The 18,383-nt window shown below is 38.3% G+C and overlaps 1 protein-coding gene across 4 annotated transcripts in view; it reads right to left on the minus strand.

Annotated features, from left to right (window-relative positions):
* The window catches only part of LRRK2 (leucine rich repeat kinase 2), a 197,008-nt gene that overhangs the window by 40,349 nt on the left and 138,276 nt on the right, over window positions 1–18,383 (minus strand). For all 4 annotated transcript variants that reach the window (XM_081594156.1, XM_081594153.1, XM_081594154.1 and 1 more), the window contains exon 41: window positions 12,752–12,912. In XM_081594156.1, the coding sequence (XP_081450282.1) occupies window positions 12,752–12,912 (161 nt within the window). The remainder of the gene's footprint in view (window positions 1–12,751; window positions 12,913–18,383) is intronic.

Consider the following 18,383-nt stretch of genomic DNA (forward strand, 5'->3'; position numbering starts at 1 on the left):
ATTCACCTGCAATACAGGAGACCCAGGTTCAATCCCTGGGTCAGGAAGATTCCCTAGAGAAGGAAATGGCAACCCATTCTAGTATTCTTGTCTGGGAAATCTCATGGAGAGAGGAGCCTGGCAGGCTACAGTCCATGGGGTCACAAAAAGAATTGGACACCACTTTGCGACTAAACAACAAATGTCTGGGCTCCACCCAAAATAGTTAAATCAGAATCCTGGGACCCATACATTTGAAAGTCTTCCAGAAGCTTCTAATATGTGCCCATACTGAGAGCTCCTGCTCCACAACCGTAAAGGACACAACCCCAGGAGATACATTCTTAAGCCTACATGCTCTCTAGTTACAGCCAGAATTAAAAACACAACCAAATAACCCTCCATCTATCACTTAGAACACAAGGAATTTCTTGCACAAATCATTTTCTACCTTAGTACATTTTGCCTGAAATGTCTCCTCCTGCTTTTCTATCAACTTCTCCCTTAAGATGTAATTTCAGAATCACCTCCTCTATGAAGGAACTCCTAAAGACCTATGGCTCAGTTAAGGACTTGCTCCTCTGCACTATCACTGTGCCTTGAACTATATCTCCTGTTGAAACTGACACAATGCTTTATAATTATTGTTTATAGTCTTATTTTTCCTGGCAAAATGTGTGCTTATGGAGGAAAAAATTCACATTTATTCAGGCACATTCTCCAAGTTCACCACTAAAGCAACTGCTAACACACTTGGAGCAACTGCAATATGCCAGTCCTTCTCTATGTTACTTACATGGATTGTTTCATTTTATCCTTACAATAACTCTGTTGAAATAGGCATTATTTTTCTCATCACAATTTACAGAAATGAAAATCGGGTCCCAAAAAATGAATCTTAATGAACACCACACAGCTATTAAGTAGTAATACCAAATTGGTATTTGGTGTTTATAACATTCAATATATTATTGCCAAATGTATGAATAAATGAATAAAAAATAAGAATATTTTCCCCTAGAGAATTATTATAACAATTACAATGTTAAAATAATTGGGAAAATATGATTCATTGTCTAGAAACTATATTTTTCAGATAAGGCTGCATTTTTACAAATGGAGTGAATTAAGATCCATAAATCAAACATATGAGAAATTTATAAATTAGGTCTGATTATATATGACAAACTACATGTAAACATATACTTTCTTTTTACTTTCAGAAAAGTCTGAGTAGAGAATGTTTCATAATTCCTATCAGATGATAGGTATAACCAGGGAATAACATTTTTGTTTACCCAAAGACTGTTGTAGTTCTGTGGATGTTGACTGAGTGAAAGCCATCAGTTAATATCCAGCTAAGTCAATAGCGCAAATGTCAATATCCAGCTAAGTCAATAGTGCAACTGTCATAAGGCCCAGAATTAACTGTTAATACCAACCGGATATAATATAAACATATTCAATTGACTAAGTTAAAATTGAATCTCTTTAAATTATTTGTAGTTGAAAGTTTCCATCCCATAGTTATCTTTCAAAATGTAGACAGATATGGTGCTGTGGTTCTTGCCAGTAACTGAATTGTTAATACGTTTGCCCACAAGCTGTGACAGTCGCTGGCCACGGCTGTGCTCTTAGGAGTATCAGGTTTGTATCCTGTGTAACCCTAAACAAATTTTAATAGCCCCTAAGCTTTAGTTTCCTTATCTCTAGACTAGGAATAGTAATACGACTTATGTCAGAGGGTCATAAGGATTAAATAAGACAATCAAGCCATGAAAAGGGCTAAGTGTGAGACAAGTACCTCTGTCAAAGCCTTGAAAGGTTTGCTCCCATCACCTCCTTCCCTGAGACAAGAGTAATGAATCCACACTCACAGCCCACATGGGGTGGATACACCACAGTAAGAGTTAGTACAAAAATATACAAGAGTTTAACAAACACATGGTCTTCTGTTTCTCTAAAATTTCTAAGTTAAACCTTATATTGTTTCTCAAGAAGTTTCAAGTATAACATTAACAAAGAAGATTCATCAAAAAGGAAACGAGAAGGAGAGAACTAAAATCATATGAGTGGTAATGATCTTCCACTCAAACATAATTGCTCTGGGGAAGGAATTGTGATGGGGCCAGCAGTGCTAACAATTACTACTGTTATTTAAAATTTTTAAATTTGAGTTTAGGGCTGATATGATTAAAAGTGTTCTAACGATAATAAATACAGTAATGATAAAGAGAAGCTCCAAGAAAAAGCTAGGAAAAATGCTTACTATGCAGCCTGGGGAAAAAGGGGGCAGAACAGAAACCCAGGCCCTGGGTTTTCCTGCCATGATCTTTCTCCTTACTTGTGTTACTGCACATTGATAGAACAGATTAAAAGGGATCAGGAACAAGATCTGACTTGATATGAAAAATCAGTTGGATATTGAACTACAGGCAGGTTTTGACCCAAACCAGGAAGTAAGACACTTAAAATGAAAGGTCATGAGTCGGAAGAGAGTTGAAACAAGCTGGCTGCCGGCAGCCCAGGCCACCGAGGGAGCACAATCAGCGAGGATCAGAGAGATCCACTGCCAACTAGGGGGCTGAGGCTTCAACATCAGGATTTCCTCTCCATGAACAAAGTGACAGGGCTGAGGGGAGGAGGAACAAACTGCAGGCCCCAGATGAGTGGCCTGGCCCAACGTCATGAGATATGACAGTAATGACAGATCTTCTGATGAAGAACACTATCGGGTGCCCACATTTCTAGGTGGGTTTGTGAGGCCCGTGGAATCCCATCTTCAGTACTTGAGATGTATGATCCTATCATTTTGCTTTGTTTGACTGGATTTTTAAATAACTGAGGTTGATCATGTAAACCTCTGTAAGTACATGTTACAGTTGCATGTGACCCAGGGGAGCGACTATAGGCATACCTTGGAGATATTGTAGATTTGGGGCCAGATCACCTCGATACGGCAATAATAGGTAAGTCACACAAATGTTTTGTTTTTCTAGCGCATATTAAAGTTGCTTACACCGTTGTTGCTTAGTCACTAAGTTGTGTCCGACTGTTTGCAACTCCATGGACTATAGCCCACCAGGCTCCTCTGTCCTTAGGATTTCCCAGACAAGAATACTGGAGTGGGTTGCTATTTCCTTCTCCAGGGGATCTCCCAGATTCATGCATCAAACCCACGTCCACTGCATTAGCAGTTGGATTCTTTACCACTAAGACACCTGGGAAGCAAAAAAAGGCAAATAGCTGTCCTTCCCCACCAACCAAAGCCTCTCCACCTTTTCTACATTACATAGAATATTTTACCGTACAAAGAGCTTGCTTTGATTACAAAAAGGCAAGTTTCAGTAAAGATTTGAAAATATTCAACGGTTGGATATTCAACCAATATTCTTTCATTTTAAGCAAGAGGTTTTATAAAGGGTTAGCACTTGAAACGGAGAAGGCAATGGCACGACTGAAGCGACTTAGCAGCAGCAGCAGCAGCACTTGAAAGAAGTAAGACAAAGTACACCAGCAGCTGTTTTCCACATTAAGTAAAAAAGGAAAATATAAATAAGATATTATATCAGGAAAACTGCTTATATTATAGGATGAAATATTTTAAATGTCCCAAGAAAACAATTTTCATTTCTCCAAGGCAGACACTGGGTAACAGCATAAGTCACATCATACTAGAGTTTGTTAATAGCAACAGTATTATGTCTAAAATTAACATACATGACTTAAAGATAGTTTATTGCTAAAAACTGCTAACCATCATCTGAACCGTTAGCAAGTCATAATATTTTTGCAATAGTAACATCAAAGGTCACTGATCACAGACCACCATAACAAATATAATAATAATGAAAAACTTTGAAATACTGTAAGAATTACCCACATGTGACACAGAAACCCAAAATTAACAAATGCTATTGAAAACTGGCTCTGATAGCCTGGCTTGATGGACGGTTGCCACAAACCTGCAATTTGTTAAAACACACACACACACACACACACAACAACTGCAAAGCACACTGAAATAAGGTATGCCTGCAGGAGGAGAAGGGGACAACAGAGGATGAGATGGCTGGATGGCATCACTGACTCGATAGACATGAGTTTTGGTAAACTCCGGGAGTTGGTGATGGATAGGGAGGCCTGGCACGCTGTGATTCATGGGGTTGCAAAGAGTCGGACACGACTGAGCGGCTGAACTGACTGAACTGACTGTATAGATTTAAAGCCCAAATAGCTCTGGATTCAATTGTCATTTAGATTGAGCTTTATCTTGGCCACTTACTGCATGACTTTGTGCATGTTGTACAATCTCACTGAGCCTCAGCTTCCTCATTTTACTGATGAGAACATAAAAGCTAACTTTCAGCCCTGGCATGAGGATAGGATAACCATGTGTCTAATGTATCTGGACCTGAGCCTGGGATATAGCAGGTGCTGGAGAGATGACAATTATCTTATTATTATTGAACAATCCAGAGACACTTGCAGCCAGAAAATATACCTTGAAATATTTATGAGAATGCACAATCTACTTCCAACAGATAGCTATGTAAAATGAAAGAGAGTATATGCATATAAAAAATAATAAAACCAGACATTGGAAGCTGGGGCCATTTTCTTATCTAAGGACATAAACTGAGGAAAGGAGAGAGGGTAGGGAACAATTTTGGCTACTCATATAAAGTATTTTCTTCTGTCTTAGGAATATGTTTTAACTGAGCTGCAATCACCAAGATGATGTAAAGCTACTTGCAATTTTATTTACACACAACCATGTAAGATTTCTCTAAGGATAGAGTTGGCCCCACTAAACAGATGTCAACTCTTCAATTTTCTATTCCCACTCAAACTAAAAGCTGAAAGACAGGATGTCTATACAGATCACTTGTCCTGTGACAGTTTCATAATAATGAATCTGAGACAAGAAGAGGAATGAGAGTTGAGAAAGGGAGAGAGGATTTCATGAGGAAAGAACATGTCTAAGATCATGAAAACACAAGAAAACAGGAAACAGGATTTTCACTGGTATAGTCAGTTAACAGTTGAAGGGACAGGAGTATTACAGTAGGTTTGGTAAAAAAGGGTTAGAGATGACCCTTAAAAGCAACATTAACTGATGATCTTATGACGAAGTGTTTTAAAACTTTTCTTACAAACTTCCCAAATATCAAATTTTAATCAAAGTTCTTTTGACTTTCAGCTAATTTTGACATGCTTTAGAGGGCCCCTGAGGCATGTCAGAGAAATATTAACTAGTATTATTCAGTATGATAAATTACATAGAGAGCATTATCACATGAGCAATAAATCTACCTAAAAATATACTGTATGAATGAATGCTATATATACAGACATTCTAACAATTATATGAAGTTTCAAAATTTGGATATGTCTTCAGTTCAGTACAGTTCAGTTGCTCAGTACTGCCCAATTCTTTGTGACCCCATGGACTGCACACGCCAGGCTTCCCTGTCCATCACCAACTCCCAGAGCTTGCTCAAACTCATGTCCATCGAGTCAGTGATGCCATCCAACCATCTCATCCTGTCATCCCCTTCTCCTCCTGCCTTCAACCTTTCCCAGCATCAGGGTCTTTTCCAGTGAGCCAGTTCTTCGCAACAGGTGGCCAAAGTATTGAAGCTTCAGCTTTAGCATCAGTCCTTCCAATGAATATTCAGGACTGATTTCCTTTAGGATTGACTGGTTTGATCTCCTTGCAGTCCAAGGGACTTTCAAGAGTCTTCTCCAGAACCACAGTTAAAAAGCATCAATTCTTCAGTGCGTAGCTTTCTTTATGGTCCAACTCTCACCCATACATAACTACTGGAAAAACCATAGCTTTGACTAGATGGATCTTTGTTGGCAAAGTAAAGTCTCTGCTTTTTAATATGCTGTCTAGGTTGGTCATAGCTTTTCTTCCAAGGAGCAAGTGTCTTTTTTTCATGGCTGCAATCACCATCTGCAGTGATTTTGGAGCCTAAGAAAAGAAAGTCTGTCATTGTTTACATTGTTTCCCCATCTGTTTGCCATGACGTGATAGGATCAGTTGCCATAATCTTAGTTTTTTGAATGTTCAGTTTCAAGCTAGCTTTTTCACTCTCCTCTTTCATCAAGAGGCTCTTTAGTTCCTTTCTCTTCCTGTCATAAGGGTGGTGTCATCTGCACAACTGAGGTTATTGATATTTCTCCCAGAAATCTTGATTGAAGCTTGTGCTTCATCCAGCCCAGCATTTCACATGATGCACTCTGCATATAAGCTAAATAAGCAGGGTGACAAAATACAGCCTTGACATACTCCTTTCCCAGTTTGGAACCAGTCCTTTGTTCCATGTGCACTTTTAACTGTTGCTTCTTGACCTGCATACAGATTTTTCAGGAGGCAGGTAAGGTGGTCTGGTATTCCCATTTCTTTAAGAATTTTGTGTGGTTTGTTTTGATCCACACAGTCAAAGGTTTTGGCATAGTCAATAAAGCAGAAGTAGATGTTTTTCTGGAATTATTTTGCTTTTTCTATGATCTAGCAGATGTTGCCAATTTGATCTCTGGTTCCTCTGCCTTTTCTAAATCCAGCTTGAACATATGAAAGTTCTCGGTTCACGTACTGTTGAAGCCTCACTTGGGAGAATTTTGAGCATTACTTTGCTAGTGTGTGAGATGAGTGGATCTGTGCAGTAGTTTGAACATTCTTTGACATTGCCCCTATTCAGGTTTGGAATGAAAACTGACTTTTTCCAGTCCTGTGGCTATGTCCAAGTATAATGCTATAGTTCTATTTGTTATGTTAAAATGTTGTATGTCATAACAGTAACCAAACTTCTTTATCAATTACACTGTAATAAAATGTTTAAATATGATTTTAAGTCTTTTGTCATTTACAGACAGTTATACTCTGATGCTCTTACAAAAGTGCTTCATCTTCAAAAGCATTCATAGGAAGGCTACAGAGGCAGTAACAACAGTTCCATACCAAGATGATGGCTATGCAAAGATACCAGCCTGTATTCACACCAAACAAGAAGCCATCCTGACCCTGAGGCCCCTAGATCAGGCATCCAGAGATCTTTACTCCCTAACAGACAGGGTTGACACCTCTACTCAGCCCTGAAGCATCTACAGAAGATAAACATCACCCATCCACTTCCCATTATATAACAGGACTAAAAAACTCTGAGGGAGTGATTGAGACAGGGAGGTGGCAATCTTTAAAAGAATAACATAGCCCAAGAACATGACATAAACTGATTAGAACCAGCTAGGTCCAAGATGGCAGATGAGTTGACTTTCGCTAGATCTTGAGCCTCAGTATACACTCACTGTAACACATCAGCAAGCTAAATGACACACTCACAGGCAATATGACAGTTCCAAGGCAGACCATAAAGCTCAAAAAATGGGCAGTAGCCCAATGCCTAGAAATCTCCTCCTCTTTACCAAAATAGCTGGAATACTCCTCCCACTCATCAGCCAATGAAATTACTCACTCCTGTAAAAACTTACCCCCTTCATGGAGCACAGCCTTGCTGTGGTGAAACGGCTTGAGTAACTCAATGAAGCTATGAGCCATGGCCTGCAGGGTCATCCAAGATGGACAGGTCATGTGAAAAGTTCTGACAAAATGTGGCTCACTAGAGAAAGGAACGGCAAATCACTCCAGTATTCTTGCCTCAAGAACCCCATGAACAGTATGAAAAGGAAAAAAGAAATGACACCAGAAGATGAACCCTCCAGGTTGGTAGGTGTCCACTGTGCTACTGGGGAGTATGAAGAGGCTGGGCTAAAGCAGAAATGATTCTCAGTTGTGGATGTGTCTGGTGGTGAAAGTATAGTCCGATGCTGTAAAGAACAATATTGTATAGGAACTTGCAATGTTAGGTCCATAAATCAAGGTAAATTGGACATGATTAAGCAGGAGATGGAAAGAGTGAACATCAACATCCTAGAAACTGAACTAAAATGGACAGAAATGGGCAAATTTAAATCAGATATCCATGATATCTACTACTGTGGGTAAGAACCTCTTACAAGAAATGGAGTAGCCCTCATGGTCAACAAAAGAGTCCAAAATGTGGTACATGGGTGCAGTCTCAAAAATGACAGAATGATCTTGGTTCATTTCCAAGGCAAACCATTCAACACCACAGTAACCCAAGTCTATGCCTAAACCACTAATGCTGAAGAAGTTAAAGCTAAACGGTTCTATGAAGACCTATGAGACCAACTAGAACTAACACCATCAAAGATGTCCTTTTTTTCTCATATGGAATTGGAATGCAAAGTAGGAAGCTACGATTTACCTGGAGTAACAGGCAAGTTTGTCTTTGGAGTACAAAATGAAGTACAGCAAAGGTTAACAGAGTTTTGTCAAGAGAATACACTGGCCACAGTAAACACCATCTTTCAACAACACAAGAGATGACTCTACACATGGATATCACCATTGGGTCAATATTGAAATCAGATTGATTTTCTTCTTTGAAGCCAAATTGGAGAAGCTCTACACAGTCAGGAAAAACAAGATCTGAAGCTAACTGTGGCTCAGATCATCAGCTCCTTACTGCAAAATTCAGGCTTCAATTGAAGAACGTAGGGAAAACCACTAGGCCATTCAGGTATGAAATCCCTTATGATTATACAGGGGAGGTGATAAATAGATTCAAGGGATTAGATCTGGTAGACAGAGTATCTGAAGAACTAAGGACAGGGGTTCATAACATTGTACAGGAAGCAGTGACCAAAACCATTCTAAAGGAAAAGAAATGCAAGAAGGCAAAGTAGTTGTCTGAAAAGGCTTTACAAACACCTTAAAAAAAAAAAAAGAGTAGTGAAAGGAAAGGAGAAATGGAAAGATATACCCATCTGAATGCAGAATTTAAGAGAATAGCAAGGAGAGATAAGAAAGCCTTCTTAAATGTACAATGCAAAGAAAAACAGAGGAAAAAATAGAATGGGAAATACTAGAAATTTCTTCAAAAAAATTGGAGATATCAAGGTGATATTTCATGCAAGGATGAACACGATAAAGGACAGAAACAGTAAGGACCTAACAGAAGCAGAATAGATTAAGAAGAGGTGGTAAGAATACACAGAAGAACTATACAAAGAGGTCTTAATAACCAATGATAACTGGACACAGATAAGCAGGATGGTGTGGTCAGTCACCTAGAGCCATATATCCTGGAGTGTGAATTCAAGTGGGCCTTAAACTGCATTACTACAAAGCTAGTGGAGGTGATGGAATTCCATGTGAGCTATTTAAAATCCTAGAAAGATGATGCTGTTAAATACATGCACTCAATACATCAGCAAATTTGGAAAACTCAGCAGTAGCCATAGGACTGGAAAAGGTCAGTTTTCATTCTTATCCCAAAGAAGGGCAATGCCGAAGATGTTCAAACTACTGTACAAGGTTGCTTGTACAGTAAGGTTTTCTTGTACTGCAAGGTTTGCTCAAAGTCCATCAAGCTAGGCTTCAGCAGTACATGAACCGAGAACTTCCAGATGTACAAACTAGATTTAGAAAAAGCACAGGAACCAGAGATCAAATTGCCAACATTTGCTGGATCATAAGAGAAAGCAAGGTAATTTCAGAAAAACTTCTGCTTCATTTACTACACTGAAGCTTTTGACTATGTGGATACAACAAACTGTAGAAAAATTCTTAAAAAGATGGGAATACTAGATCACCTTACCTGTTTCCTGAGAAACTTGTATGCCGTTTCAGAAGCAACAGTTAGAACCGGACATGGAACAATGGACTAGTTCAAAATTCAACATTCAAAAAACTAAGATTGTGGCATCTTGTCCCATCACTTCATGGCAAATAGATGGGAAAACAATGGAAACAGTGACAGATTTTATTTTCTTGATGCACACCAAAATCACTGCACACCTTGACTGCAGCCATGAAATTAAAAGATACTTGCTCCTTGGAAGGAAAGCTATGGCAAACCTAGACAGCAATTTTAAAAGCAGAAACATCACTTTGCTGACAAAGGCCTATAATTTCAAAGCTGTGGTTTTTCCAACAGTCATGTACAGATGTGAGAATTGGACCATAAACAAGGCTGTTGTTTCCTTGCTAATCGTGTCCGACTCTTTGCAACCACATGGACTATAGCCTGGCAGGCTTCTCTTTCCATGGGATTTTCCAGGCAAGAAACTGGAGTGGGTTGCCATTTCCTTCTTCAGGGGATCTTAATGACCCAGGAATGGAACCCATGTCTCCTTCATTGGCAGGTGATTTCTTTTACCAATGAGCCATCAGGGAGTGAAGGCTGAGCCCCAAAGAATTGATGCTTTCAAATTGTGGTGCTAGAGAAGATGGTTGAAACTCTCTTGGACAGCAAGATATTTTTCCAGGTGGTGATAGTGGTAAAGAACCTCCTGCCAAAGAGGAGACACAAGAGATGCGGGTTTAATCCCTGGGTCCAGAAGATTCCCTGGATAATGGCCTGGCAACCCACTCCAGTATGCTTGCCTAGAGAATCCCATGGACAGAGGAGCCTGGCGGTCTTCAGTCCATAGTGTCGCAAAGAGTTGGCCAGCAAGGAGATGAAACCAGTCAATCTTAAAGAAAATCAACCCTGAATATTCACTGGAAAGACTGATGCTGAAGCTGAAGCTCTAATACTTTGGCCACCTGATGCAAAGAGCTGACTCACTAGAAAAGACCCTGATGCTGGTACAGATTGAGAGTAGGAGGAAAAGCAGTCAAGAGAGGATGATATGGTTGGATAGCATCATCGACTCTATGAATATGAGTTTGAGCAAAGTCTGGAACATAGTGAAGGATAGGGAAGCCTGGCACATCGATGTCCATGTTGTCAAAAAGAGTTGGACATGACTTAGCAACCGAATAGCAACAATGACATAAAAACTGACAATCCCATACCCTGGTACCTCTCTTGCCTTCCAAGATGATCCACACTCTGTCTGTGGAGTGTGTTTCTCTCTGAATAAACATGCTTACACTTTAAAGAAAAAAAAAAATGCTATGTTAAAATATAAGGTAAGAAAATGATGCCTGTGATTTCTGGAGACCATACTATGACAGTATATGCATAATATGATATAATATGCAGAATGGATATGTTTCATTTTACCTAATAACCTTGACTCATATTGTTTTACAGGGTCAAAAAGAGACACTACAAAATTTTTAAGTATTTAAGTATTAACAATCTATAAACTATGAAGAAAGAAAAATGAAGTTCAGTACTTAAAGGTTTAAACTCATGTATCAATCAGAACCCTCTTACACTGTTGATGGAAATGTAAATGGTACAACCACTAGGTAGAAGAGTGTGGAGGTTCATTAAAAATACTAAAAATAGAGCTACCATATGATTCAGCAATTCCATTCCTAGGCTTCTATCTGGAGAAAATCATAATTTGAAGAGATACATGCACCCCAATGTTCATTGCAACACTATTCACAATAGCCAAGACATGGTATCAACCTAAATGTCCATTGACAGACAAATGGATAAAGAAGATGCAGTACATATATATAATGAAATATTACTCAGCAATAAAAAAAAAGAATGAAATATAGGCATTTGCAGCAATACCAGATGGACCTAGAGATTACCATACTACGTCAAAGACAAATGTCATATCACTTATATGTGGAATCTAATTTTTTAAAGAATAACACAAATGAACTTATTTATTAAAAATAAGACAACAGAACTTATATACAGATATCAAAAACAAACTCATGATTACCAAAGGGAAAATGTGGCAGGGAGGGTTAAAGCAGGAGCTTGGGATGAACATATACACACTACTATATGTAAGATAGATAACCAACAAGGACCTACTGTTTAGCACAGGGAACTCTACTCCAGTAAAATCAAAATTTTTTAAAAATTTAAAAATTTTGGGACTTCTCTGGCAGTCCAATGGTTAAGACTCCACACTTCCAGTGCAGAGGGTTCAGGTTCAATCCCTGGTTGGGGCACTATGATGCTACACAGCACAGTCAAAAGATTTATATATATATATACATATATATATATGTTAAAAAAGAGTAAAAAAGTATGCTTGTATCAAGAAGAGTGCAACAAAGAACTCCAGCAGCACCAAAGTCCTTATCTGAAACTCTTGTAGCTACAATTATTTAGGGATTTATACTTTTTAATCCTTAAGAAAGCTAGTAATAATGCATATAACAAATTACACAAACATTCAGTGGGATCAGAGCCAGCACCCTATACTCAAACATGTTTATATTTCTGCTGTGAAACATACACATTCACAGTGAGTATGAGAAATAAAGACCGTAACGAGAGTCAATTCCATTAGGCCAAATTTCACCATGAAATCAGTTATTTTAAAAAAATCTTTGGATTTTCAAAGTTATCTGGATTTCCGAGTTACAAAAAAAAAAAAAAGGGTCTGTGATCCTAAATCTGGTTTGCCTTATTTTATGTGTTAACAGTAGCTAGATTAAAACTTTGTGGTTCCCTTACCACCTCTGTAGTAAGTCAATGTTTTTAAGAAATCCAACTTTTAGAAAGATAACTTGACATCATACATACTCTATGTTTTATAATTTTACTTTCTCCCTAGAAAATTACATCAGTTGATTTTTTTGCCCTACTGGATACAATGATCCAAATCACAAATATATTGGTCACCATTATAAATGAACATCTGTTCACAGCATGATAGGCTATAGGGTTCTCTTGAGTCTCCTGAACTCACAACCGAGAGCAGTGGTTATCCGTCCTGAAGAGGGAATTATCAAACAAACCTTGTCACCTACCTGGAGTGCCCTCGGATGTTTTGATCCCCATTCTACAGCAGTACTGAGCAATCCCATAGTCTGCAATCTTGGCGATGATGGCAGCATTGGGATACAGGGTGAAAAGCAACACATTGTGGGGCTTCAAGTCACGGTATATAATCATGGCCGAATGGAGGTATCTGCCACAAAATGCACAGGAAATCTTATTAAAATGTGATTATATCATGATATGTTTTGGCATTATTTTTTAAAATACACATATTCACTAGGCAAAGCATCAAAATTCTATGCAAAGTTTTACTTTCAAAGTTAAAAGATACTGTAGAAGGAAATCAAAATATGTAAGTCCAGTTTTACATAGAAAGTTTATGCATTTAAAACAAACTAAAAGACATGTTAATTTCGATAAGTGATTTAAACTTTAAGGCACAACCACTTCAAGCAGAATATGTATTTTTTGAGACTTCTTTTCTGTATGCTTTAATAATCACTAAAAGGAATTCTGAATTCCCTCAATATCATGTAAATATTTTAATTGGTTTAAAATGAAAATACATTAAATAAGAATTTGATAGTATTTTGTTATAACTCCCATTTATTTAACAATTTTAGAAGTTCTTCCTAGCCTTTAAAATTCTCTCTCTCCTTTGATATTCATTTTTTTCTGAATAAAATATTTCCTAATTTTTGGAAAATATTTTCTGCATTTTCAACAGTTAACAAATAAAAATAAAAGACTTTTTTAGCTATTTGTACTGTATCATTTGAAGATGTAATCTAGTTCACACCCAGATCTACTATGAATTATCGAAGAACAACTTGAACTGAGAGCTGGAATGAGTAGACCACTGTCCTGGGAAAGGTGATGCGGGGAATTTTAAAGTCTTTCCTTTTAGAAATTGACCCATTCAACCGTTAGCAACCAGAGTTTTACAGTCACTGTAGGTGAAGAATAAAAACTAGTTAATATAAAAAAACAAGACAAAGTTTTCCTCTCAACCAGGCCTTGTCCATTTTAGAAACATGGCCAAAGAGCTATCACTAGTCCTAAAGTAACTCTATGGCCTTTCCTTATCCATCTGAAACATTCAGATTTTTCCCCAGCTCTTTCTACCCTACCCCATGACATCAAATTTGCCATAGTTCTGCACATGACCTCACAACTAGATTATGTCCTACCTTGAAATTACATTTTTTCACAGAACGACAAGGCTGTATATTGTCACCCTGCTTATTTAACTTATATACAGAGTACATTATGCGAAATGCCAGACTGGATGAAGCGCAAGCTGCAATCAAGATTGCCAGGAGAAATATCAATAACCTCAGATATACAGATGACACCACCCTTATGGAAGAAAGTGAAGAAAAACTAAAGAGCCTCTTGATGGAAGTGAAAGAGGAGAGTGAAAAAGTTGGCTTAAAACTCAACGTTCAGAAAACTAAGATCATGGCATCCAGTCCCATCACTTCATGGCAAATAGATGGGGAAACAATGACAGACTATTTTCTTGGGTTCCAAAATCACTGCAGATGGTGACTGCAGCCATGAAATTAAAAGACGCTTGCTCCTTGGAAGAAAAGCTATGACCAACCTAGACCACATATAAAAAGCAGAGACGTAACTTTACCAACAAAGGTCCGTCTAGTCAAAGCTATGGTTTTTCCAGTAGTCATGTATGGATGTGAGAGTTGGACTACAAAGAAAGCTGAGCACCAAAGAATTGATGCTTTTAAACTGTAGTGTTGGAGAAGATTCTTGAGAGACCCTTGGACTGCAAGGAGACCCAACCAATCCATCCTAAAGGAAATCAGTCTTGAATATTCATCGGAAGGACTGATGTTGAAGCTGAAACTCCAATACTTTGGCCAACTGATGCAAAGAACCAACTTATTGGAAAAGACCTTGATGCTGGGAAAGGTTGAAGGCAGGAGAAGAAGGGGACGAAAAAGGATGAGATGGTTGGATGGCATCATCAATTCAACGGACATGAGTTTGAGCAAGGTCTGGGAGTTGGTGATGGACAGGGAAGCCTGGCATGTTGCAGTCCATGGGGTTGCAAAGAGTTGGACACGACTGAGCGACTGAACTGAACTGAAATTACATTTTTTCACAGAACTTAAGAGAGGTAAATTTAAATCCTTTGTTTGTGGCTTTTGGTTTAGGCTCACGTTACATCAGTAAATATTTGCTCCATTACTTAGTACTAATCACTGCTAGAGGGATTAGGAACAGAGAGGCAGAAATACCCTGAACTTTCCACTGATTGATGACCTAGAATGTATGTATCATTTAACTTCATCAATAAAAGATTCCTTCTCTTCCAGGATGTAGTTAGAACATTTGACATTAGGCCTGTTCCTTTCAGTAGACATATTTTTGGCTGAAAGTAAGAGATATACTAATGAAGCTGACCTTAACAATAAGTAATAGGCTTAAAAGAAAAATTTACTGAGGGCTTACTGAAAGGCCATTAGCTACTCTTATCCTGTTGAAGGGAAAAGCTGGGAGATTAAGAAGAAAAAAGTTAAAGCCAAGTCATACATTATTGAATAGCATCCAAATCCTTCCTAATGCATGCCTCTTTCAGAACATTTAAAGACTACAGACTCTCTCAAAACACTTTCCAAAGGTTAAAAAAATTAAACTTAATTTTAAATAATGTAGTGGGAATGAAAGATTATCTGGATTAGTTAAAATGTTCAATTACAGAATTTAATCTTAAAAGCAGTTTTAATAGCTTTAAATAGCAGAATAGCTTTCAAAACATAACAAGTACGGATGTTGCCTTAGTAAGAATAATTCAGCCATAATTTATGTATTATATGACAATGATTATTGTCAAATATTTTATTAAAACATACTGGCTAAACTCAGTTTAGTTATTTTTAAATTGTGATTGTTATCAATGTTGCAAAGAAACTCCTTTGTAACTTACAGTAAACTTTATCTCACCCTAAAGAGAATTATTCTAAGAATAGAATATCTTCATTCCTCTAACAAATATATATTGGGCACCTATGAGGGACAGTCACTGGGGATATAAAGTCATCCTCGTCTCCCTGCTCTTTAGGGCCACAATCGAGAGGGAGAGATGGGTATTCTAACAAAAGTGCAAAAATGTGATACTTCCCTAGTAGTTTCAAAGCAGACTCTCCCAATAGACTATAAGTTTTCAACCTTGATAAGAGCAATATAATCTCTATCTTTCTTTTCCCTCTTCAGCAGCCGGTGCAAAGTCCTGCATGGAGCAGAGTCAAGAAACATGTGTCAGCCAGGTCAACTCTTCACGGTGCAGTCAGCCATCACGGTGAAGTCAGTATGTGAGCAAATTCTAGAGGACAGTGAGTTGTCTAGGCAGATGATTTTTTGACAAGACAGGAATGACAAATGCAAGAATAGACACAGATGCCAATGAGAAGTCAAGTCCTTCAGAATGGTTGTAATGAGGGCAATGGAAAGAAAGGAGCCTGGAGAGGCAGGCAAGAGGCATGCATAAAGAGTTCTGAGGCTATGACAGGAATTTAGATGTACTCTCCAGATAACCTGAAATGCTAAGGCGTTTCAAGAATACTTAAATTTTTATTTTGGAATGATATACCAGAAATATTCTGACAATTCCCTGTAAATATCAGACCAAGACAGCAGTAGTGGAATAAAAATAAATTAATCAAGGACCTAGTGGACAAAGGAGTACTTACTTTTGGGGGGAAGGGGGTGGTCTGGATGTGACTACAAATTGTTGGCAAATGGGATACAAAATAAAAAAGAGATTCATGGTGAAATAAGAGAAAATAAATTCAACTTTGAAAATACTGGAACACAAACTTATAGGAAATATAGGTTACTATATCTTCAAAGGTTCACTTCAACTCAGTTCAGTCGCTCAGTCGTGTCCCACTCTTTGTGACCCCATGGACTGCAGCAGGCCAGTCCTCCCTGTCTATCACCAACTCCCAGAGCTTACTCAAACTCATGTCCATTGAGTCGGTGATGCTATCCAACCATCTCATACTCTGTCGTCCCCTTCTCCTCCCACCTTCAATCTTTCCCAGGATCGAGGTCTTTTCAAATGAGTCAGCTCTTCGCATCAGGTGACCAAAGTATTGGAGTTTCAGCTTCAACATCAGTCCTTCCAATGAATATTCAGGACTGATTTCCTTTAGGATGGACTGGTTGGATCTCCTTGCAGTCCTAGGGACTCTCAAGAGTCTTCTCCAACACCACATTTTAAAAGCATCAATTCTTCAGCCCTCAGCTTTCTTTAAAGTTCCACTCTCACTTCCATACATGACTACTGGAAAAATCATAGCCTTAACTAGACAGACCTTTGTTGGCAAAGTAATGTCTCAGCTTTTTACTATGCTGTCTAGGTTGGTCATAAGGCAAAAAGACAAGACACTGAAAGATGAACTCCTCAGGTCAGTAGATGCTCAATTAGCTACTGGAGATCAGTGGAGAAACAATGTCAGAAAGAATGAAGAAATGGAGCCAAAGCAAAACATCACCCAGTTGTGGATGTGACTGGTGATGGAAGTAAAGTTCGATGCTATAAAGAGCAATATTGCATAGGAACCTGGAATGTTAGGTCCATGAATCAAGGCAAATTGGAAGTGGTCAAACAGGAGATGGCATGAGTGACCGTTGACATTTTAGGAATCAGAGAACTAAAATGGACTGGAATGGGTGAATTTAACTCAGGTGACCATTATATCTACTACTGTGGGCAAGAATCCCTTAGAAGAAATGGAGTGGCCATCATAGTCAACAAAAGAGTCCAAAATGCAGTACTTGGATGCAATCTCAAAAACAACAGAATGATCTCTGTTCATTTCAAAGGAAAACCATTGAATAATCACAGTAATCCAAGTCTATGCCCCAACCAGTAAGGATGACGAAGCTGAATTTGAACGATTCTATGAAGACCTACAAGACCTTCTAGAACTAACACCCAAAAAAGATGTCCTTTTCATTATAGAGGACTGGAATGCAAAAGTAGGAAGTCAAAAAATACATGGAGTAACAGGCAAATTTGACCTTGGAGTACAGAATGAAGCAGGGCAAAGGCTAATAGAGTTTTGCCAAGAGAATGCACTGGTCATAGCAAACACCCTCTTCCAACAGCACAAGAGAAGATTCTACACATGGACATCACCAGTTGGTCAACACTGAAATCAGATTGATTATATTCTTTGCAGCCAAAATGGAGAAGCTCTATACAGTCAGCAAAAACAAGACCAGGAGCTGATTGTGGCTCAGATCATAACTCCTTATTACCAAATTCAGACTTAAATTGAAGAAAGTAGGGAAAACCACTAGACCATTCAGGTATGACCTAAATCAAATCCCTAATGATTATACAGTGGAAGTGAGAAATAGATTTAAGGGACTAGATTGTATAGACAGAGTCCCTGATGAACTATGGACAGAGGTTTATGACATTGTACAGGAGGCAGTAATCAAGACCATTCCCAAGAAAAAGAAATGCAAAAAAGCAAAATGGCTGTCTGAGGAGGCCTTACAAAGAGCTGTGAAAAGAAGAAAAGCAAAAGCAAAGGAGAAAAGGAAAGATATATCCATTTGAATGCAGAGTTCCAAAGAATAGAAAGGAGAAATAAGAAAGCCTTCCTCAGTGATCAGTGCAAAGAA

This window comes from Giraffa tippelskirchi, chromosome 4 (assembly GCF_054371585.1).
Source record: "Giraffa tippelskirchi isolate mGirTip1 chromosome 4, T2T-mGirTip1v1.2.pri, whole genome shotgun sequence".
Lineage (NCBI taxonomy): Eukaryota > Metazoa > Chordata > Mammalia > Artiodactyla > Giraffidae > Giraffa > Giraffa tippelskirchi.